Genomic DNA, 23,467 nt, shown 5'->3' with positions numbered 1-23,467 from the left:
GAAAATATTAACTTAAAATTCAACTTGTACGAGAAACGAAAAAGATAAAAATTATTAGAAACAGATTTGGGAGAAGTCCAAATTCATATAGTAAGGTGGCCATAACACGAGTTAGAGAAGTGTGTATTTTAAGAGTATCAGAATTAAGATAAGAATTTAGGAGACGTCTAGAGAGCTAAATGCGCAGTTAAAAAAAATAGAACCTGAATACGAACTCGAGATTAAAAACCTAAACGTGCAATTTTCAAGTGCCATAGCTTAATGAGACTCAGGATAAAATCGAGGCCCGCCACCGAAATCTACTCATTTTTTGTTGAATCATATTACAACCCTACTACAGCGAAATTTACTAATTTTTTGATTGAATCATATTGCAACCCTACTACAGCCATCACACATCCTTCATTTGCCTTTCCTTTCTGCTCTCCGGTAAAATGCTAAACTTCGCCCCGGGAGATTATTATTTCGATCCAATATTTGTTGGCGCACATCTCCAGATTACAGCGTTTCCGACGAGCCCAACTGTTTCGCCTTGTGCACTCGTTGTCGCTGCATCTTGAACGATTGCTGGAATGGAGGAAGAGAATAAATTAGGGTAAGTATCAAAAGCGTTACCCCAGAAAAGTCTTGTTTTCATCTTCATCTGTATCCAACTCAAGCCCTTCCGCCGCTAGGAGTCTACTGATCTCCTTATCCTTCTCCTCCTCTGCCTTCTTGCGCATAATATCCCTCTTCCGTAACACAAGGGTATGTCTCTTCAGAGTTGTGCTGTAGAATTCCATAGATGCCTTCTTTTCCTTGGCAAATAGCTTCCTTTCTTCCTCAGGGTCAACCTGGATCCAATATTTTTGAAAGTTAGATTCCGAGAAAAACATAGAGCATGAGGATAACTGATAAGGAAGATGTTAGACGGCGCTGAGAACCAGTGTAATGCTATTTTGTTTAAAAAAGGAAAGTGTCAGGATCTCTCTGCCTTTCATTAGAGAAAAGAGAAGCGGAACAGTGTAATGCATAGACTCACCTTTGAGCGTGAGAGACGCCGTGCCCGTAGCGTCATTTCGCGTTGCTGTTGCTCAGCCCAAGCAGCCACAGCCATGTCACCACGTTGGTCAAAAGCTTTCCGCTTCTTCATTACCCACTCCATCCATGCTTGAGAAGCCTAGTTTAAAGAAAATAAAGTTTTCAGAACAGCAAAAATACTAATTTTTAAATAGGCATTGCTCTGGAATTCACCTCTGTAATCTCAAACTTAAATTATCATAACACTCTAACAATTTAAATGTTGCTATATATTCTAGTAGCTGCAGCTGCAGATAATAAGGTCTCAAGTGCTCAACTATTTCAAGGCATATGAATGTTGGACCCACGTGTAATTAGCAGTTGTTAGTTGCTGATATATTCCATCAGTCCTAGTCCAGTTTTGAAGCAAGAAAAACAAAGTAAGACACATTACTGCTTTGTAAGTTAGTAGCTGACAAGGATGGAATGATGCTTCCTTTTCTTGGCTTGAGAACCATGAAGCTAAATCAGGATTAAAAAACTAATACTGTGACTAAAATGTGTAATCCTCGAGTAAAATAGGTGGCAACAGACAACAGTAATTAACAAACAAATACAAAGATGGAGTGGAGGAACTGCATCCTGCACATAATGAAATGATAACCTAAGTGGCCAAGAAAATTCAGACCTTCATCGGATTCACATGATGCTCTCTATCATATGCTCTTCTCCTTTCACCATCAATCAACAGCTCATACGCTGCTTGGATCTTAATGAAACGCGCTTCAGCGGTTTCCCCTTCCTCAAGGGTTCCCTTACCATCATAAACTGTGACATAACACAAAATCAGATGGAATAAAAAAAAGAACGACAGCTGCTCTCGTATTACTATGGTGCCAATTTCTTTCTTGATTCATTTTTTTGAACGCATTCCTCGATTCATTTTTATCTGTCAGTAAACTACAGGCAGCTACAGGCTTTACTTGATCAGTTCATTTTGATTAGTCTTGAGTTTAGTTGTCAGTGCATACTCCCCAGCCATGAGGACTAAAGACGATACATAAAGATAATTACATAAACTCAATAACTATGAATGGAGGAACCTGCAAACTATTCCATTGTAAAGTCTAGAACTCTAATACCCTAACAGCATATCTCCAGATACAGAAACATCCACTGGAATGAGCGAACGACACATGTATAGAAGGAGAAATAGCTTGATGCCACATAAAACATGCTACTGGACACAACTTTGCAATGATAAAGTTGATATTGATTTGTGGACCTGCCATTCTAAATGAATTTGATGTTTTATCACTGAATCTACAGGAGGATGAGTAACATGAAAATGAGGGTCAAATAGTCATTGCACTAGTTTGTACCATTGAGACTGATGCATTGTCTTCAAAGTGTGTTGTGGGCTTGCGGCAAACAAAAAACTCAGTGTTAAGAACAGCACGAAGCAACTAAGAGCTATTCATCATGTTCAAAGGAGCATGCAAGTTGTATGTCTGGGTCTGGGAACACATGTAAAATCAAATAGTGCTTCGAACACATTAGGGAGAATTGCTTAATAATTCAGAAAGGTGAATAAACCAACCATCAGGGTGATAGAACTTGGCCAATCTTCTGTAGGCAGTCTTTATGGTCTCCTCGTCTGCATCCCTACCCAGCTCTTTGAAGCGCATGAGACACAAAGAACACACATTAGCTTCATCTTCAATTCCAAGTCCGTAACACACAGTGCATCTGAAACTACAAAGTAGTGGTGCTGGTGCAGCAGCTTGGTACTATTAAGCTCAACTTAGAACTGAATCATTTTTTTTCGGTGATGGAACTGAAACATATAGAAGCATGGCAACAGCAAATGATCAAACTTGTGTAACGGATCAAATAATTCGATAGTAAGCTGATCAGCATCATACAAGTTGATCACCAGGATTGACACACGAAAAAACAGATGCATAGTATAGTTCTCGCACAAACTACAGAGCGCATAGGATCGTACCAAGCGTCTCGTACGGCGATTTCTCCGAGTCCCAACTCGCCGCGCGCGTGGACGCCCTCCTCCGAACCCCGCCGGCCGCCCTCGCGACCTCGTCCAACACGAACGCGGGCGGACCGGAATTCGACGGTACCCGGAATCTCCCGCCGGGCGACGGCGCGAAGCCCAGCCGCCCGGCTCCTCGTCTGGCGGCGGCGGACGTGGAGTAGATATGGAGGAGGGAGGAGATGGCTCGAAGGCTGCTCATCGCCGGCAACGCGGGGAAGCTTTAGGGTTAGTGCGTGGTGGAGCCGTGAAAGAAGAGGCGGAGCCGCGGTGGAGAAGCTGAAGGTCCGCTGGTTTGTGGTGGAACGGAGGAACGCCTCCGGTTGTACACGTGGACCGCTTCGCTTCTCAAATAAGGCCTCCTTTTCTGGCCGTCACAGGGTGTCCTCCTCTTTTACGGTAAGTGCATGTTGCTTTCTTGCTGAATGTAAAAGAATTTCTTTTCAGTTGTACTCATAGGAAGGAATGTCTATTTATTCCAGACAATCTAATTTCCTTTCTAAACGCTACAGTATTTACATTTACAAATTTACAGGACTGCACCCACGTACATGTGGTAGAAAATAAACCCTACACTACAATTCTCTTCTCTGCATTCTTGCAGGTAGATGACTGACAGGTCACAACCACAGGGTTAGGTTAGTCCTGTACTGCTACTGTACATGAACCAGAAACTGATGATCAGAGGCATATCTAAACTGAAGCTCTTGCAGTGTTCTAACAGTTTGGACTTCAAGGAAGACTTGTCAATAGAAGTCATTTCTTTTTTGTGCCAGCATACATGGCTCTTTCCCACTGCGCGACATCTTCGAACCGCGAGGGCGGTGGCGGTAGGACCTCACGCTCTACCAGGTCCCAACCGTTGAATATGCTATCTGGCACGCCACCATGCTTCACCAACTTAGCGGTGTACAAGAAGCTCTGGTTTGAGTTCAGGAGGAGGTTGTCTAGAGTGCTGGGCTGACAAGAACAGAGATTCCATCAGAATCGAAAAATGAAGTCTACATGCAATTTAAGAGCAAAACAGGAATTTTACCATGATGGTTGTGTGCATGCTGTCCATAAAACTGCTGTCCGACGATACGGCTGAACTTGACTTCCAAATCGATCTGTTTAGCTGCTGTGCTTGCTTTTCTGACCTGGAAGCAGCAGACAGGATCAGTTTTTTTAAAACCCTTTTGACAACCAATAATATTGGATCACAGATATGCATGCTATGTCAGCAGGTACCTTGAAGCAATGTTCAATTCAAAAGCAGTTCGAAAGGCCTTTGATGACGATAACGTATGGAGCAACTTAGAAAACGCCTCAAAAGTAGAAAGATTGGATGGCACATCCAAGCCCAGTGAGTTATAATAGTAAGTAGTAATTGCTGTAACACTTGTCTTCAATAGTGATATTCCTCTCTGCAAATATTGATGCCTCTCCATGGAGTGGGAAGATGCACCAGAGAGGTTAAAGCTATTACTTCTCGTGGAACCAAAAGACTGTTTCTTGACAGAATCCACAGAGTCAACTCCGAAGTTACTCGAACCACTTTCTGACAATGAGGTTTCTTCACCGCCTGTGCAAGCATTTTTCCTAGGTATAAAAAGAGGGTAAACCTTGCTGAAAAAGAAGAAAAACAGTCACATCAGTCTATGTCTTATATGTCCATCTTCATACGATAGAGAGCTCGTTTTTCTTATATACAGTACCTCTGGGACTGTCGTGTACTCCAGTAGGAACTCCGCTGCCATATATTTGAGCATGAACCCTAATACATTTAAAGTTAGCAATGAATGAACCAGGCGCCAATTGAAAATTCATGCTGCTACACATGCGCATCACAAATCCAAACGAGTATAGCTTGCAGAGTACACTTGCACATCATCTGTGTTTAAAGCATGTGGATGTGCCACAGACAGATCCCCATTAACGAAGTGCTTAATGAGTCAAACAGATACCCTTGATCAATCAAAATATTTAAATTCACAAGACAGACTATTATAATTCCAGGACTAACCAATCAAATCTGATAATGTGGCACTGCAATTATACATCTTATTACTCCAATGCATGATTGAAACAGTAAATTGTTATCTTACCTTAAAGCCTGATACATGAAGAACGGGCGCAGATAGGATACGGACCGCAATATTGACGAAGTGTAGCATGTACCTGTAACAAGAATAAAATTAAGTTAAACCAATTTAGAACCAAATTGACAAAGTATTATTGCAATATGTGCTAGAGAACAATTACACAACATAATAACTTAGTATTCAAATTTCTCGGTTGGTTGTAGATAACAAGGAATGCTATTGGTCTCAATATAAAATTTTTCGATGGCCTAGACAGCAATTATTAATGTTTAGAAGCAAGCAACTCTATGAAATAGTTTTATATATACTTTGACAGTGTGCACTAGATTGATGTTCAAAACATAAATAAGTCATAGACCATAGAGAAATGTTAAAAATAATTTAATTAAGACTATAGAATCTTAATCAAGCAAATAACTGAATGAGGTGATGTAACCATTAGAGCAATAATTTAAAATAGTTAGAGTGAAGTATAACCCCAAAGATGCTGACAGTTCTTCTGCTGGAATAGAATGTGGATCGAGACCACGAGGAAGACGAGCCCCACATATCGAATCATACGGACCACTGTAGTTGTCTTTCTTTTCTCCCTCTTTAATAACCTACATAATAAGAAGTGTATGGTAAAAATCCTTATGTAATCATGAATGACAATTGATGTTGATGATCTATATTGTTATGAGCGGCAGACGGTGCTGCCCATGAAGATGGTGACGCCGGTTGTCAGGATGACGTGACGAAGGTGGCATGCGACGCAACCCATAAAGATGGGGACGACGTGACGAAGGTGGCATGCGACGCAGCCCATGGAGATGGGGACGCCAGTTACGACGCCGCAAAATTGGCAGCATCTGGTATTGGCTACCTTGGGTTTTGATCCGATCTCATGGCTTCTGCTGCCAATTTCACGGCGTCGTCCTGGCAACCGGCGCCCCCATCTCCATGGACTGCGCCACATGCCACCTTCGTCTCATCGTCCTGGCAACCGGTGTTCCCATGGGCTATGCCGCATGTCACTTTCGTCTCGCCGTCCTGGCAACCGGCGTCCCCATCTCCATGGGTTGCGTCGCATGCCACCTTCGTCACGACATCCTGGCAACCGGCGTCACCATCTCCATGGGCAGCACCGCCTGCCAATTTTGTCACCAAATCCGGGACGCAGGCGTGCCCATCTCAAGGGGCAGCGCCAAATTTCGTCACATCATCTTCGCTGATGGCGTCTCCGTCCCCATGGGCGACGCCACTAGGGGCAACCACGGCTCAGCAATCAACAGCTCCGTCGACGGAGGACTTGTGGGCCAACATAAGGCTGATCTCGCAAGATGCAAGCCTCGCTCTGGATGGTTGATCAGGGGCTGCTGCAAATCAAGGCAATAGTGCAACATGAGAAGCAGCTAGCGTTGTCCGCACGGCTCCAGACGTCGTCGGCTATGGGCCTACAGGCTGCTGCTCGTGGCTTCCTTGCACGATGGAGAGTGCGGGAGATGCATCGGCAGATGCTAGAGGAAGCCTTGGTAACGGTTGATGAAATGGCGTCAAGCAATGGGAGTCCTATGCGACAAGAGAGTGCCAAAGAAGTTGAAAAGCAAGTTCTACAGGACAACGATTAGGCCTGCTATGTTATATGGGTCTGAGTGTTGGCCTACTAAGAGACGACATATCCAACAACTAAGTGTCACAGAGATGTGTATGTTGCGTTGGATATGTGGGCACACAAGATTGGACCGAGTGAGAAACGATGACATATGCGATCGGCTAGGAGTAGCGCCAATTGAAGAAAAACTTATTCAACACCGGTTGAGATGGTTTGGGCATGTCCACCGGAGACCCCCAGAGGCACCGGTGCATAGAGGCATCATAATACGAGACAATAATGTGAAGAGAGTTAGAGGTCGACCAAACTTGTAGTGCTCTCAAAAGCTTTTGCCCTCCCCTTTCTCTCTCTTTCTCTTTTTGGTGACATCTTGTTGGGTTTCAACTCTAGCCTACCCCAACTTGCTTGGGGCTAAAAGGCTATGTTGTTGTTGTATAGAATATTTAGAGTAAAATACAATTTCGGTCCTTAAACTTATTGAGTTGTGTCATCCCGGTCCATAAACTTTTATAGTATGTCTCTTAAAGGCTCAATTGTTGTTCGGGTCTCAGTTACGTCCTAACAGCCGAACAGACCTGTTATGATCGAAACATACCTATCTTCTTTGTTAAGGCGACACACTAGAGGGGAAGCCGGGGATGTGAGGCCCGTGGTGCTAATCGACGGTAGCAAGCTCCCTCCGACCGCACCTCGTAGCCCTCGCGCACCCTGAGCTCCTAGTCGACGCAGTCATCGTCGCGCACAAGAAGCGCTTCCGCGTGGCGTCATATCCGCTAACCCTGCGCCCCTACTGGCTGGCGACATGCATAGTCGTGGTGGTCACTGACGCCATCGGGGGAGGGGCGGATTAGGAGACCACCACCAACAAGACGACGGAGAAGAATGTGATCCCCTACACGCGACGTTGGAGCTGTCGGACGTGCCGACATTGGCCCCGTTTCACCGCCCGAGCGCATCGCAGATTGCCTCTAGCATCCACTCGCCCTAAGCTCCTCCCCCGCCGTTGGCGACGGTGGAGAAGCGACAGTGGAGGTGGAGGAAGCGAAGGCTACAGTTGTGTGGCGTGAGTTCGGGCCACGCCACCACAGGACTCTGTGTCTGCACCTCCACCGAGTCCTAGCTCGTCACGCCGTTCCGGGTCACGGCGCACGCCAGGAGCAGCTCCTCCAGTGTTCCCCATATCTCCTCGCCCCTCCCGGTTGCCGCCATCACCTCCGACTCAGGCGACATGTTAGTGCCTCCGGCTTGTCCGCCATCATTCACGTGTTCTCGTCTGTAAGGCAGTGGAGGGGTGGTGGACTAGAGCTAGTGGGGAGGATAGAGGGTGGTCAGGCAAACCTAACGCAAATGTTAGGGGAGGTGGCCGTGTGACGAGCTTGGCTAAGCGACAGCAATGGCGGCCCAACGACCAAGGTGTGTCGTGGCGGCATGGGAGGGAGGGAGAAGGGTGGTTGGAGTGCAACAAACCACAACAATTGACATATGGGCCTAGTCCAGCCACAACAACCCATTAGGATATAACTGAGACTCGAACAACAATTGAGCCTTTAAGAGGCATACTTTAAAAGTTTATGGACCAGGATGACACAGCTCAACAAGTTTAAGGAACGAAATTGTATTTTACTCGAATATTTACTATATAGTAGGTGCATTAGGATTTGAGGAAGTCTTTAGTTGCTACAAAATCAATGTCATACTAACAATGCGAAATATAAATCTACTTATGTAAATTTTATATATGAAGCACCCATAAGTTTTTTTGTGGACATGCAAGAAACATGCATATTATTTTATGAGTAAAATAACATTGGCGGTCTCGAAACTTGTAGCGTTGTATCATTCCAGTCCCTAAACTCCCAAAGTACACATTCTAGGTCCCTAAACTTTCAACATGAACATTTGGGTCCATATACTTCTACGGTTGTGTCATCTGGGTCCATAAACTTGTTTTTGGTGTCATCACAGGTCCAAACTATTTAGCCTTGTGATGACACCAAATTTATGGACCCAAATGACAACCATAAAAGTATAGGGACCATAACATGCATGTTCAGAGGTTAGGGACCGGGACGATACAACTTTACAAGTTTAGGAACCTAGATGTGCACTTTGTGAGTTTAGGGACCATAACATGCATGTTGAGAGGTTAGGGATCGGGACGATACAACTTTACAAGCTTAGGAACCTAGATGTGCACTTTGGGAGTTTAAGGATCGAGATGATACAATGCTACAAGTTTAGGAACCACCGGTGTATTTTACTCTTATTTCATTAAAGAGGAAGAAAAGGGGTGTTCGTATATATTCCCTAAGGCCTAACCGCCTCACAGTTACAACTCACAAGCTAGGAAAAATAAAAGACAACCAATCCCAAGAAAAAAAAATCTCAAGAAGAGCATATGAAGATGATTAGGCCCTTCTGTACACCGCAAAAAAATCTTTATTAAATTCGGACTGCAGCACTTCATGGAGATTTGGAGAGGCACCATTAAACGCACAATCAGCAAAGAGCTAAGACATTCATTAAGCATCCCTATGATTTAACTAATTATTGATCAAAATTTATGAAGTTTGACACCTTTTAAAATCCTGTTACGCCTGCTAAAAACGACGAGGGGATAGTGATATGACACAATTATCTTATGATGTTAACATGGAAAAATGTTGAGCGAACTATCCTAAACGACATTCTCCAAATTGATCAAAATTGAATCGTGACAAGTGTGCTTGTCAACCAAAGATGTATATGCAATAGAAACTTACTCGTCGCATTGGAAACAATCTGCAAAGTTGCTTTACAGATTTTGATTGCATTTTCATACAATCTGAGGTGATTGTCATCTGCCAACAAAGAACAATTTTTTTCAATTGCAAGAGAATATGCACAAACACAATTGCACAAAACACAGCTGATGGATGATTCAGGTTACACTACTATGTATACTAAACAAGTAAGGAAAGAGGGGGGCATGTTAAGACTTACGAGATTCATCTGCGCAATTTCCATGGCACTGGTGTGCATGGCCACTGCATCAGCTTGCCTCTTTTTCAGCTGACAACAACAAACAAGGTATATGCAAGGTTAGCAAGATATCCATTGACTTATTCTCTAATGAACACTGAGACATGCATACCGTGACAAGAGCCAAATTCAATGACGCGGTTTTTGCCTTGAGACCACTCGATGCCTGCTCGACCTTGGTCTTATCTGCAAAAAACAGCAATGAGCAGATATCAGCATCACCATGACACTAACCCACTGGCAACCACACACAAAATCTATCAGTGTGGAAGGGAGTGACCTACCTACGGCAGTTTTGCTCTTCAATTCAGTGAGCCGATCCCTCAACTCCATAATATCGTGTGCTTTGCTCGCTCTCCAGATCCTCTGCTCATCTGTTTTGCTCTGTCATACATGAGGGGACACCTATAACTTTTCAGAACGAATTCCCCAACGACAACATAAATGGTACAAAAAATCAAGGTTCAGACACAGTTATTTCCGCCACCATCATGCCTGGTTCAGGTATATTCATCTTGTATTTGCCCCATGCGAAATTTTAACCCGGTAATTATAACTAGCTAATATAGTAATGTAGGCTCAGTTGGTTGTCGAATTGATAGAGGGTGCGTTGGAAGGGGGATGACCAACCTTGGCTTCGAGGCGTGCGGCGATTCGGGCGTGGAGGGAGTCGCGGAGGCTCCTCATCATGCGAAGTTTCGTGTGGTACTCGAGCAACCTGCGGAAGACACACACAACCCAAATCCAATACAGACGGGCGCATGAGAAATTTCGCCGGGAAGATTAGGACTTTACCCGGAATTTCGGAACGCGAGGGGTGGATGCTGCTCCTACCGCGCGTTGACGCACAAGGCACAACAGGAAGGCAGGTTGGATCCCTCGCAGAGCGCGCAACTGCTGCTTCCCCGCCGGGACGCCATCCTCTCCGGGCCGATTCAGCGGGAGGAGATTGCCCGGGCTCGGAGAGGTCAGATCACCGGCGAAGGCAGCGCGCCGCGGTGGATTGCCGTCGCCGCGCCGCGAGCGAAGTGTGGGGGTGGTTTTTGCTGTGCTGGTCGTTTGCGTGCGAGAGATAACAGCGTGGAGAAGAAAACGCAGAGGCACTGAGGCAACGAGAAATTTGCATTTTTGACACCTTAAATAAATGGCTTTGTATAATTGACATTTTAAAGATTTAGTTCATAAATTTAACACCCATAAAATTAACATTTTAATTTATTTGTCATTTATCTATTTAATGATTTTTTTTCTATTTACTAAAATGTGGAAGGAATTGTTGAGAACTACGTTATCACGGATTATCAAATTCGCTCTCTTCACTCCCGTCAGCAGTAGTGGCGCGAGAAGTCATAGAAGTTTGTTCCATTTCCTAGCAATCCACATATTCAGAGAACATATATGACGTAATATGTAGGATTGAGCCTCTTAGCCTATCTTATGAGGGGTGTATATACTTTTTATATAGAGATATGAGACCACTAAAAGATAAAGTCGGTATTTATCCATATAACTTAACTAGGGTTAATTAACAGGAATACTCTAACCTACCCTCGTTTGCCCACGTCGGCCCCGCCGTAGTCTCGCTGGACGGCATGGCGCCAGAGATGCTAACCAAGACTCGATCCTCAATTCCAGCTCGGAAATTTCTTCCATGATGGAAATAGAAAAGTTTCTTTCGCTATTTGGATGTAAACCGGGAAAACACTTCCCCCAATAAAAACTAGTTTGAAAACCATATTTTCCCAAGGTTTTTAGTTTTCCAAGAGAAATTAGTTCATTTTCCCTTGAAAATTTGAAAATCCCATGAGAAAATAGTGTTGTCAAACTAGCTCTAAATAAATAAGTATGACAATATTTCCCGCGAGACACGTTAAATTTACACATGATAATATTTTTATGTACTAGTTATTGATAAAAAAACAAATACTTTTCAAGAGATCACTTATTGCACAATATGTTTATTTTGATATACACATAACAATTTTTTGTTATATCTGACAATGTATAAGTGATAATGTTTTACATTAATAACAAAGGATGCATATATTAATTAGAATTTAAGCGGAGATGACAATCTCCGTTGAGGATTTATCCTCGTAGAAAATAGAGATGTGGATAAATGTCTCTCACAAGCGTTCGTGGGATCCTCAACATGGAAAAAATTTTATCGCAGAAACAAAGATGGGAAGCTATATTTTGACGGAGAATTTTTCATTGTTATCCCTATATGGCGGCCGTGGTAGCCGGCGGTGAGTGAGATCGTGAGCTAGTGGCCGATAACACTGTGAACTCAACAGACCTTGGACTTTTGAAGTAACCTCAGACTTGAGCAAAACAACAAACTAGCACCTTACTGAACTAAAGAGCAGGTCTAAAGGACAAGAAGGAACAAGAAAAGGCTAAGCTGCAGTACTTATAATAACCAAAATTATATTTTGGTGATTTACAAAAATTATCCAAAAAATTTGAATTAAAATATCTGTTATAAGAGGTTCCTTACTTTTAAAGATTTGATCTCCTAAAATAAATATGTGGGCTAACAAAAATTTAAATAAAAGGATCCCCATATGAATTTAGTTATTGTTTTTGTTGAACCCTCTAAATGATATAAGTTAAAGGATATCTTGATAGAGCTCATACACTAGAAATTATACTTCCATTTTTTTATGAATTACATATTTTAAGGCATTTGCTGAAATAGGATAATAAATTAATAAACAAATTAATAAAATTATATGTATATTTGGATCCATGGTGGATTTTGATTGTGCATTGAATTTGAAATAAAAACCCAAACTCACATTTGAAATTTGGGGCCATATTGAAATTTAGAAATGAAATAAGAAAAGAAATAGAAAAGCTAACGGCTGAGCCAGTTTAACTCCACCGAGCCAGTTTAACTCCACACCTCAGCGGGCTGAGAACTTGTGTTGGTGTGAGGCTGGTTCATCCTTGTCACAGACCGCCGCCCCCGGAGCTCACCCACGGTTGATCCTCTGGCCTAGGACGATGGTCGTGGGAATTCCCTGACACACGAGGAAGCGGGTCGTGGCGTGAGAGTGACGGGAGGTTGACTTAGGCTCTAGCGATTGCTCATCGGAGCAATATCGCCACCGCGGAAGCGTGCCTCTCCATGGTTACGGCTCGACGTGGCAAAATCGCTGGTGAGAACCCTTTCCCTTTGTTTACTTTCGACTGTGCAATGCATAGCACCGGTTAGGTTTGAATTTGGGGCACTTGGGTGTGAGTTGGGCTCACTCTGGTGAGTCGCACCGCCGCGGACACTGCTCCGTCGTGTCAAGACGCCAGGAGAAGGGAGGAGGGCTCCTCGACCGTTTATATGTTGAAGGACGCCCAGGATTAGACTCTGGCATGCCGGGCGATTGATCAAATCTAGACCAGTGATCTAGTGAGGAACGTATGAGCATACCCCTTCGCTTAAGTTGAGTACCGGTCGTTGATACAGCATCGACGGTATAGGAATAGATCGCGCCTCATTAAATCTCCATCGTCGATCTGTTATCTAACGGGTTGCAGAACATACCGGTTCATAAAAGAGCCTAGATCTAATCTGGCCCATTTTTTATCGGACGGCCAGAATTGGAGCGTACCCCCATCGCCGAGCAACGCTTGCAAAAGAGCCCCTGCTCTTTTTATGAATCAACCCGCGATCCAAGTTCAGTATACAATTATTTAAATTCGGTCCATTTTACTTGCGGATAGGCCCTAAACTCTTTAGAATTAGTAACCACAGTCCAAAACACCTCTTATTAAGTTAATTCGGAAAATCAATTTTCAATACAAAAACAATATCAAAATGACTTAGAAACTTGGAAAATTCATAACTTATTCGTCTTAACTCTGATTTCAGTGGTTCTTGAACATAGGGTTTCGTCTCAACGCATATAATGTTCCTATGAAGTTTGATTCCCTATTTGGTGTAATGTTATCATATACATTATTTGTTTATTTGTATGTATTGCTATGGATAGAAGCGAGGTCACGAGGAACCTGAAGATCAATTAGAGAAGTACCTGGAGTTTCAAGTAAAAGACAAGTTGTGCCCTTGATCACATCTTTACCTAATAATGTTCATGTTAATCACCATTACATGCTTAGGTTAATTTGATGGGATCTAATATGTTACCATAGTTTTGTCTACCCTATACATTGCTTACAAATGAACTATTGTGTAGTCTTGATATTGCTCTATGTGTTTTTTTGGTATTGTGCTATATATGAATCATGATGATGCTTATTACTGTCAATGGATTATTTATTATTCATGATAAGATTATTTTGGTTAATTGGAGAAGCGACCACCCAAGAAAACAACGCTACCACAAGGGTGGAATGGGATGCCCTTGACCAAGTAATTTGGAAAGTTAGTAGGAGTTAATCCTTTTCCGAAAGGGGCAAGTGGGGTGTGGGGAGCTGTCTGTACACGGAGGTTCTCAGGTTAATCTGACTGTGATAGCTTTTCGGGCGAGAGGTTTCTATATCGTCCCTCCTGCCTGATTCCATAGCGGGTTCTCCCGTGCTAGTGGAACTTTGGAAAGGTCTCATAGTGCTACCCTGCTTTGTCTCCTCGGTAGAGATGAATGAGAATTCTAGACCCCTTGGCAAATGGGTAAGACGACTTGTCGGTAAAGATGTGCAACATGTACAGAGTGTCGTGCTCACGGTCAAGAGCGGCTCGGACCCTCACATGAGTAATTTATGGAATTAAACTTGACATACACATTGCATTGTGGGATTTTCTATTAATTATGATCAATTATTTAATTGAGTTGATGTACACTTATACTTAGTAATTGTTAATAAATTTTTGACCAACTTATTAAAGCAATGCTTAGCCTTAACAATCTTTCTTGGTAAGTCTTACATTTTACATGAGCCCCACCGTAAGTGAGCTCATGCACATTATGTGGGGGACAGATATCCCCCGGGTCCACTAGAAGGATAAAAGACCTCACGAAAGGCCCAAGGGCCCAATAAATCGTAAGGTCACTCCTTCATGGGCCTGGGGAGGAATGACCAGTGAAGCAGATCAATATAAGGCCGGGTTGGTGCAAGCCCGGACGGCCCCACAGCGTTGAGCAAGCGACCGCAACAGAAGATTCGACTTTCCCGCGCTGGAGCCCTGTACGACGGAACCAGGCGAGGATAAGTCGGCAGAATCATAGGAAGATAGACTAAAGCGGTTCACTATCTTTTAGGTGCACATTGTTATCATATCCCCATGTATTGCCTCACGGTCGAATATATAAGGCCTAGGGGGCACCCCTTCAGAAGGATCGATCCCATTACTCAGCCATCCACCCCATCTCTCTACGCTCTAGCTTCAGAGAGCTACCTTGTAACCCGTTACATAAAGCACACTCGCCAGGACGTAGGGTGTTACGCATCTCAAAGTAGCCCGAACCTGTAAACACTGTCCATTGTTCCTCGTGCATCTGGCACGAACCATTTAGCTACAGTCGGCGACACCGTCCTACTCCTAAAACACCTTGAGGGGCAACCCCGGGTGTGCGGTCAGACCCAAAACACCGACAGCTGGCGCGCCAGGTAGGGGGTGTGTCGCTGATCTAAGCTAGCTCAATGGCCGTCACCTTCCACCGCAAGATCACCCTCCGTCCCGGATCCGTATTCTGCTTCGGAACTATCTCGTCCATAGCAGATGAAGAAGGAACTCTACACCACATCGCCGATCGGACAAAGAAGAAGTCCACTCCAACACACTCCGAGAAAATCGGGGTGAAGAAGGAAAAAGCGCAACCTCCAGCGCTCCGAAAAAAGATCGCCTTCTGCAAGCCAGGGGCCGAGGGCCCGCTGACCCGGAGAACTCCACTGTCTACTTCCCCGACGAAAGAATGGACACAGATCGCAAGGAAGAAAGAGACCAGGAGGAAGCAAGCTGTTCTTTCCGTTCCTCCACCCTCAAAGGAGAACGGAAAGAAGATCGCCACGACCGCCGCACCATTCTACCCTGACGTCCTCTTCATCGGGAGAGTGGAGTCGCCCCCCATCTCCGACGACGAGCCGACCGCGCCCGGAGAAGAACCACCTCAGCGGGAATCCCGCCGACGGAGAAATCGGCGCCGAAATATTCGGCGACATCACGAGGCCGAAGAACGGGATCCGGAGCAACCTGTTTCGCGGGACGAGGTCTCGGAGATAGGAGAAACTCCGGAGGAATGCGTCTTCAGAGAACGAAGGAATTCCCGCCGACGTGATCGCCGATGAGCTTAGGAACAAGCCGAGCAAGACGCGAGGCAGCGCTGGGAAAATCCACTCTTCGGGCGCAACCTGAATCCCGACTTCGCCCGAGCCATGAACACGCCGAGTGAAGTCGGAGGGGTACTAGCTCGAATAGCTGATGGACTCCCTCGGACTCCCGACACCGAGGGTTATCGACGACTGTGCACCCAGGCAGCCAACCATCTTCTACCGCTTGCTCTCCCGCCGAACGATCTACGACACGCCATCAACAGTCGTCGGGACGCGCGAAGCTCCATCAACGCTTCGCGTGAACGACGACATGAGAACGAGATCCGCCGCCGGGAGGAGTACGACAGGGATCATGGCATCCCAGCTCGGAGTCAGGCCACCAGAACCGAGTCAGCAACGGCCTTGACTGGCGGTACTACCCGGGGACGGTCGAGGAACCACAACAACTACTCCCCTCCCCGGGACAGACATCATCCCCGACGACAGCAGGACACGTGTGGAGTGACAGCCCTTACTCCATGCCTTAGGGGCATTCAGTGGCCCCCTAACTTCAAGATATCCAATGTCGACAAATATGAACCTAAGCAGGATCCAGGAGGCTGGCTGGCCGTCTACACCACCGCCGCCCGAGCCGCCGGAGCATCCGAGGATGTGATGACTGCGTACTTACCCATTGTCCTCGGGCAAGACGCACTGCAATGGCTGCGACATCTACCTCGACACTGCATCGACGACTGGAGCGGCTTCAGTCGACGCTTCATCGCCAACTTTCAGTCCCTCTCCGACAAACCAGCGCAACCATGGGACCTCAAATCCATCAAGCGCCGGGGGGACGAAACTCTCCGGTCGTACCTCAAAAGGTTCCAGACCATGAGAAATCGTATCCCCGAGGTCACGGAGGCGGCCGTGATCGAGGACTTCTACAGAGGATCCAATGACTCGGCCTTCGTCCGAGCCATACTGCAGAAAGCGCCGACTACCTCCGAGCAGCTGTTCCGGGAAGCCGACCTCTACATCACCGCCGACGAGCGAGCTCAAGACCTCATTGGGGGAGCGAAGCCCGCACCGGCAGCACCACGACATGACGCGAACCAGCAACCCGACAAACGCTGGGAGAAGAGACCGCGCGAAGAGGTGCATGCCGCCGGACCACCTGCCTCTCGCGCCCGGGGAGGACCTCGCGGAGGCGAGCGCACGCTGGACGACATCCTCGACGCCCAGTGCCCGTACCACAAGGACATGCGCCACACCCTTCGGAATTGCAGGGACTTCAAGCACTTCGTCGGACACGGCCGACCCTTCCAACCTCTACCTCCTCCTCCGCCGCGGGGAGGACCAGAAGAACCACGACAACCCCAGAAGCAGGAGGAGGGAGGAGGAGGAGCCTTCCCACGCGTTGACAGGGAGGTCAACGTCATCTTCGGCGGACACGGATCGCAGGAGAACAGAAGACAACAAAAGCTCAACGATCGCTAGATATTGGTGGCGACCACCGGTCCTCCCACTTCGTACCGGTGGTCGGAGCACCCGATCACCTTCACTCGGGCAGATCAATGGCTCAACTTCGACCACCCAGGCAAATACCCGCTCCTCGTCGATCCGGTGGTCCGAGAGAGCAGGGTGAAGAAGGTGTTAGTGGACGGGGGAGCAGCATCAACGTCACCTTCCCCCGGACACTCCAAGGCTTGGGAGTTCACCTCAAAGAGCTCCGCGAGTCAGACACTCCTTTCTTCGGCATCGTGCCAACTGAAGGGGAATACCCGCTGGGCCACATCTACATGCCCATCACCTTCGGAACTCCGGAGAACTACAGAATCGAGTTCCTGAGGTTCGAAGTGGCAAACTTCGACTGCGGGTACAACGCCATCATCGGGAGGCCGGGATTGGCAAAATTCATGGCCATCCCGCACTACACGTACATGATATTGAAGATGCCCGGACCACAAGAAATCGTAACTGTGCGCGCTGACTTCCAAGGCGCCGCAGAATGTTTCCAAGTGGCCATCCAAGCAGCCCTCACCACAAAACCGTCGGCGACTTCTTCAGCGCAGGCGAACTCTAAGCCTGAGGAAGACCTTACGGCACCGGCGAACAAAGCCCAAGCCGCGACCTCTATGCGGCCGACTAAAGAAACTAAAAGGATCAACCTGGGGTTTGCTGATGAACGCAAGACTGCCATCATCAGCTCCAGCCTGGACGATAAATAGGAAGGCGCGCTCGTCCGGTTTCTGCAAAAGACAACCGAGACGTATTCGCATGGCAACCTGCGGATATGCCGGGAGTCCCGAGAGAACTGGCCGAGCACAAACTGAAGGTCTACCCCTAGGCAAGGCCGATCTGACAAAAACTACGTCGCTTCACGCCCGACAAAAGAGAGGCCATTCACGCTGAGTTGGCTCGCTTGGTCGCGGCTGGGTTTATTAGAGAGATGTTACATCCCGAGTGGTTAGCCAACCCTGTTCTTGTACTCAAAAAGAATAAAGTGGATTGGCGCATGTGCGTCGACTATACAGATCTCAACAAACCACCAAAGGATCCCTTTGGGCTCCCTAGGATAGATCAGGTGGTAGACTCCACCGCTGGATGTTCTGTGCTGTCTTTTCTGGACTGCTATTCCGGATACCATCAGATTAGTTTGGCAAAGGAAGACGAGGAAAAAACAGCGTTCATCACTCCATTTGGTGCTTTCTGCTACACCTCCATGCCGTTTGGCCTCAAAAACGCTGGAGCGACTTATCAGAGAGCCATTCAAACATGCTTAGCCGATCACTGGGGCAAGCATGTGGAAGCCTACGTGGATGACGTGGTGATCAAAACAGAGAACTCGGAAAACTTCATCGAAGACTTACAGCTGGTTTTCAACAGTCTACGGCGATATCGATGGAAGCTTAATCCCGAAAAATGTGTCTTTGGAGTACCAGCAGGAAAGCTACTCGGATTTATTATCAGCCACCGGGGAATTGAAGCTAATCCGGATAAGATTGAAGCTATCATGAAAATGGAAGCACCACGATCACAAAAGAAGGTTCAGCGACTTACCGGATGTATGGCAACCCTGAGCAGATTTATATCCAGGCTGGGAGAAAAAGGCTTACCATTTTACAAGCTACTCAAGAAAGTGGATAAGTTTCAGTGGACTTCAGAAGCACAGGAAGCCCTAGATGCACTGAAGAAATTCTTGACAACGCCACTAGTACTGAAGCCACCACGGCGAGCCACATCAACTCAACCAGCTGAAGATCTGCTGTTGTATATCTCTTGCACGACTCACGTGGTAAGCACCGCGTTGGTAGTCGAGCGAGCAGAAGAAGGACATGCCTACCCAGTGCAACATCCTGTTTATTTCATCAGTGAAGTTCTGGGTCCCTCGAAGAAAAAGTATCCTCAAGTTCAGAAGCTATTATACGCAGTACTTCTAACTGCCCGCAAGCTACGTCACTACTTTGATGACCACAAAGTCATAGTAGTCACTGGTTTTCTGATAGGGGATATCCTTCACAACAAAGAAGCCATTGGCCGAATAGCCAAGTGGGCCTGTGAACTGGGATCTCATGACATCGAATTTCGACCTCGCACTGCCATCAAAACTCAAGCATTGGTTGACTTCGTATCAGAATGGACTGAACAACAAGTACCAGAGAACCCAGAAACTGCAGAAGTATGGCGGATGTATTTTGATGGCTCGCTGAAGCTGCAGGGAGCAGGCGCGGGAATTCTCTTCATCGCACCTGGAGGCGAGCACCTCAAATATGCCCTCCAGTTACTATTTCCAGCCTCTAACAATGCAGCCGAGTATGAAGCTCTAATCCATGGACTGAACATCGCTATATCATTGGGCATCAAAAGACTGATGGTATACGGAGATTCTTTGGTAGTCATAAGCCAGATAAACAAAGAATGGGATTGTTCGAGTGATTCAATGGGAAAATACTGCATTGTCGTCCGAAAACTAGAAGATAAATTTGAAGGTCTGGAATTTCATCATGTAGAAAGAGATCGAAACACGGCAGTCGATGTATTGTCCAAGCTAGGATCCAGTCGAACTCAGGTCCCACTCGGAGTCTTTGTACAAGAAATAACACAGCCAAGCATCTCAACGGATCAGGCAGAAGAGTGTAATATCGTGAATCAACCAGAGTCAGGCTCTGATGACTGGAGAAGGCCGATCATCAGATATATAAAGAACGAAGAGGAACCAGACGATAAAAATGCAGCCAAGCGCATCGCTAGCCAGTCAGCTCACTACACACTCATTGGGGAGACACTATACAGAAGGGGCGCATCAGACATCTTCATGAAATGCATTCTCTCATCCACTGGGAAGCGACTTCAAGATGAGGTCCATGCTGGACAATGTGGAATACACGCAGCGTCCAAGACACTAGTCGGGAAGGTCTTCAGGTCGGGATTCTATTGGCCAACAGCAAAAAGTGATGCAGCCACGTTAGTTCGGAGGTGCGAAGCTTGCCAGTACTTGTCAAAGCAACAACATCTACCAGCACAGCAACTGCAGACCATACCGGTGACTTGGCCCTTTGCATGCTGGGGCTAGATATGATTGGACCTTTCAAGAAAGCTCAAGGAGGATACACTCATGTACTGGTAGCAATCGACAAATTCACTAAATGGATAGAGTTCAAACCCATTGCTTCTTTGACCTCAGCTAAAGCCGTGGAATTCATACAAGACATAATATTGAGGTTCGGAATACCGAACAGTATCATAACCGACCTGGGATCCAACTTCACAAGTTCAGAGTTCTTTGATTTCTGCGAGCAAAAAAGCATTCAGGTCAAGTATGCTTCGGTAGCACACCCGAGAGCCAACGGGCAGGTGGAACGAGCTAACGGGATGATATTGGAGGCACTCAGGAAAAAGGTTTTCGATAAAAAATGAAAAGTTCGCAGGAAAGTGGATAAGGGAATTGCCTTACGTCGTTTGGAGCCTAAGAACCCAACCTAGCCGAGCTCTGCATGGAAATACTCCTTTCTTCATGGTCTATGGGTCAGAGGCAGTACTGCCTGCTGATCTCAAGTTTGGGGCGCCAAGGTTGATCTTTGAAAGCATAGCAGAGGCCGAAGCAACTAGGCTGGAAGATGTTGATGTACTCGAAGAAGAGCGGTTGAACGTAGTAATTCAATCGGCACGATACCAGCAGACTCTGAGACGCTATCACGACAAGGCCGTGCGACAACGATCCTTTTCAGTAGGAGATCTCGTCCTCCGCCGAATTCTAACGGGGGAGGGACGGCACAAGTTATCGCCCTTATGGGAAGGACCATTCATAGTAGCAGAAGTCACTCGACCGGGATCATATCGTCTCACTCAAATGGACGACACAGAAAATGGGAACTCCTGGAATATAGAACACCTCAGGAAGTTTTATCCTTAGCTGTATTCCAAAAGCTATCGGGACGACGATGTACTCTGTAAAATGGGAAATATGTCATCAATAAAAAAGGCTTCAAGAATACTCAGTTTGTTCATGATTGACTTGCATTCTTACTTAACTCAGGGTGACCACTATGCCCTGCTAACGGAGCAATCGGCTTAAGTCGGCAACGACCTAAAACGGTGCAACATGCTCGCGCTTACTTAACTCGGGGTGACCACTATGCCCTGCTAATGGAGCAATCGGCTTAAGTCGGCAACGACTTAAGACGGTGCAACATGCTCGCGCTTACTTAACTCGGGGTGACCACTATGCCCTGCTAACGGAGCAATCGGCTTAAGTCGGCAACAACTTAAAACGGTGCAACATGCTCGCGCTTACTTAACTCGGGGTGACCACTATGCCTTGCTAACGTAGCAATCGGCTTAAGTCGGCAACGACTTAAGACGGTGCAACATGCTCGCGCTTACTTAACTCGGGGTGACCACTATGCCCTGCTAACGGAGCAATCGGCTTAAGTCGGCAACGACTTAAAACGGTGCAACATGCTCGCTGAAAGTCGCCTAGAGGGGGGAGTGAATAGGGCGAAACTGAAATTTACAAATATAAACACAACTACAAGCCGGGGTTAGCGTTAGTAATAAGGAAACGAGTCCGCGAGAGAGGGTGGAAAACAAATCCCAAACGAATAAGCAAGTGAGACACGAAGATTTGTTTTACCGAGGTTCGGTTCTCGCAAACCTACTCCCCGTTGAGGAGGCCACAAAGGCCGGGTCTCTTTCAACCCTTCCCTCTCTCAAACGATCCACGGATCGAGTGAGCTTTCTCTTCTCAATCACTTGGAACACAAAATTCCCACAAGGACCACCACAAGTTTGGTGTCTCTTGCCTCAATTACAAGTGAATTTGATCGCAATGAAAGAATCAAGAAAGAAGAAAGCAATCCAAGCGCAAGAGCTCGAAAGAACACAAGCAAATCACTCTCTCTAGTCACTATGGCGTTGTGTGGAATTTGGAGAGGATTTGATCTCTTTGGTGTGTCTAGAATTGAATGCTAGAGCTCTTGTAGTAATTGGGAAGTGGAAAACTTGGATGCAATGAATGGTGGGGTGGTTGGGGTATTTATAGCCTCAACCACCAAAAAGTGGCCGTTGGGAGGCTGTCTGTTCGATGGCGCACCGGACAGTCCGGTGCACACCGGACAGTCCGGTGCCCCCTGCCACGTCATCACTGCCGTTGGATTCTAGCCGTTGGAGCTTCTGACTTGTGGGCCCGCCTGGGTGTCCGGTGCACACCGGACTAGGGATGGCAATTTGACCCGTGGATATGCATATCCGTCGGATATCCGACCCGACGGAGCCGGGTATGAATACATGTTTTGACCCGTGGGTCAGATCCGAATCCGATCCGAAGTCGGGCGGGCATGGATTAGGATATTACCTTCTACCCGTGGGTTATCCGTTGGATATCCGAAATCGACCCATAGTGTATTTTTTGGCCTAGTCCATATTACATAGCAAAGAACAAATCCTAACACCATAAACCCCACGCCTAACGGTCCCAATTTCCCACTGTTGGCTGCCCCTTGTAGCATTTCTGGCTTCCTACGTTGTGCCTCGTGGCCCCTTCCAAGTCTCATAGATCGTAGCACCACTGACGGCTGGCCCTTCCAAGCTCTAGTGCTCCTAACCGAGGCTCGCAGGCCCATAATAATTCTTTTATTAAGTTTTAATTGTGTATGATGGTGAATTAGGAAGAAATTTGACTAATCATGCTATTGAATTATTGAATAAATAATTGTGTCTGTCATATCCGACGGATATCCGAAACCCGTTCGAAATCCGATGGGCACGGGTATGGATATAAATTTCTACCCGCGGATACGGTCGCGGGCGGATATTGGTAGCAACCGCGGATATGGTTGTGGACGGATATTTGCAATATCCGATCCGAATCCGATCCGTTGCCATCCCTACACCAGACATCTACTGTTCCTTGTCCGGTGTGCCGGAATGGGCGCGCCTGACATCTGCGCGCGCAGAGCGCGCATTAAATGCGCGGCAGAGAGCCGTTGGCGCGGAGATAGCCGTTGCTCC

The 23,467-nt window shown here is 46.5% G+C and overlaps 2 protein-coding genes across 5 annotated transcripts; both read right to left on the bottom strand.

Annotated features, from left to right (window-relative positions):
- Positions 1 to 275: 275 nt before the first annotated feature.
- On the bottom strand, positions 276 to 3,297 carry LOC100272644 (Chaperone DnaJ-domain superfamily protein). Its single transcript, NM_001147103.1, has 4 exons — positions 2,600 to 3,297; positions 1,688 to 1,827; positions 1,022 to 1,159; positions 276 to 833 (listed from the first exon to the last, which is right to left on the bottom strand). Exons 1-4 carry the CDS (start codon positions 2,685 to 2,687, stop codon positions 612 to 614), a joined length of 588 nt encoding a protein of 195 aa, NP_001140575.1. The 5' UTR covers positions 2,688 to 3,297; the 3' UTR covers positions 276 to 611.
- A 180-nt stretch (positions 3,298 to 3,477) lies between these two features.
- On the bottom strand, positions 3,478 to 10,861 carry LOC100274013 (uncharacterized). 4 transcript variants are annotated; one of them, XM_035960424.1, is made up of 12 exons: positions 10,544 to 10,861; positions 10,379 to 10,466; positions 10,033 to 10,132; positions 9,861 to 9,934; positions 9,710 to 9,778; positions 9,490 to 9,567; positions 5,611 to 5,735; positions 5,137 to 5,209; positions 4,747 to 4,805; positions 4,280 to 4,657; positions 4,086 to 4,188; positions 3,478 to 4,004 (listed from the first exon to the last, which is right to left on the bottom strand). In XM_035960424.1, exons 2-12 carry the CDS (start codon positions 10,436 to 10,438, stop codon positions 3,951 to 3,953), a joined length of 1,173 nt encoding a protein of 390 aa, XP_035816317.1. In that variant the 5' UTR covers positions 10,439 to 10,466; positions 10,544 to 10,861; the 3' UTR covers positions 3,478 to 3,950. The 4 variants fall into 4 exon arrangements, with proteins under 4 accessions (XP_035816317.1, XP_008651119.1, XP_035816316.1 ...); XM_008652897.3 differs by having other exon boundaries at positions 10,583 to 10,861; NM_001148398.1 differs by having other exon boundaries at positions 3,521 to 4,009; positions 10,583 to 10,834.
- Positions 10,862 to 23,467: the final 12,606 nt, after the last annotated feature.

Source organism: Zea mays, chromosome 7, assembly GCF_902167145.1.
Source record: "Zea mays cultivar B73 chromosome 7, Zm-B73-REFERENCE-NAM-5.0, whole genome shotgun sequence".
Taxonomy (NCBI): Eukaryota; Viridiplantae; Streptophyta; class Magnoliopsida; order Poales; family Poaceae; genus Zea; species Zea mays.
Note: the sequence above shows the minus strand (reverse complement) of the source record. Positions and strands in the feature narration are given on the sequence as shown.

What these genes read in the sequence shown, in the direction of transcription:
- LOC100272644 (NM_001147103.1), bottom strand. Translation starts at nt 2,687, where the DNA reads ATGCGCTTCAAAGAGCTGGGTAGGGATGCAGACGAGGAGACCATAAAG. An exon ending in CAAGTTCTATCACCCTGATG is followed by an intron (nt 1,828 to 2,599) that starts GTTGGTTTATTC and finishes GTTATGTCACAG; the next exon opens with TTTATGATGGTAAGGGAACC. An exon ending in GGCGTCTCTCACGCTCAAAG is followed by an intron (nt 834 to 1,021) that starts GTGAGTCTATGC and finishes TATTGGATCCAG; the next exon opens with GTTGACCCTGAGGAAGAAAG.
- LOC100274013 (NM_001148398.1), bottom strand. Translation starts at nt 10,668, where the DNA reads ATGGCGTCCCGGCGGGGAAGCAGCAGTTGCGCGCTCTGCGAGGGATCC. An exon ending in GAAGAGCAAAACTGCCGTAG is followed by an intron (nt 9,935 to 10,032) that starts GTAGGTCACTCC and finishes TGTTTTTTGCAG; the next exon opens with ATAAGACCAAGGTCGAGCAG. An exon ending in TGAATTTGGCTCTTGTCACG is followed by an intron (nt 9,779 to 9,860) that starts GTATGCATGTCT and finishes TGTTGTTGTCAG; the next exon opens with CTGAAAAAGAGGCAAGCTGA.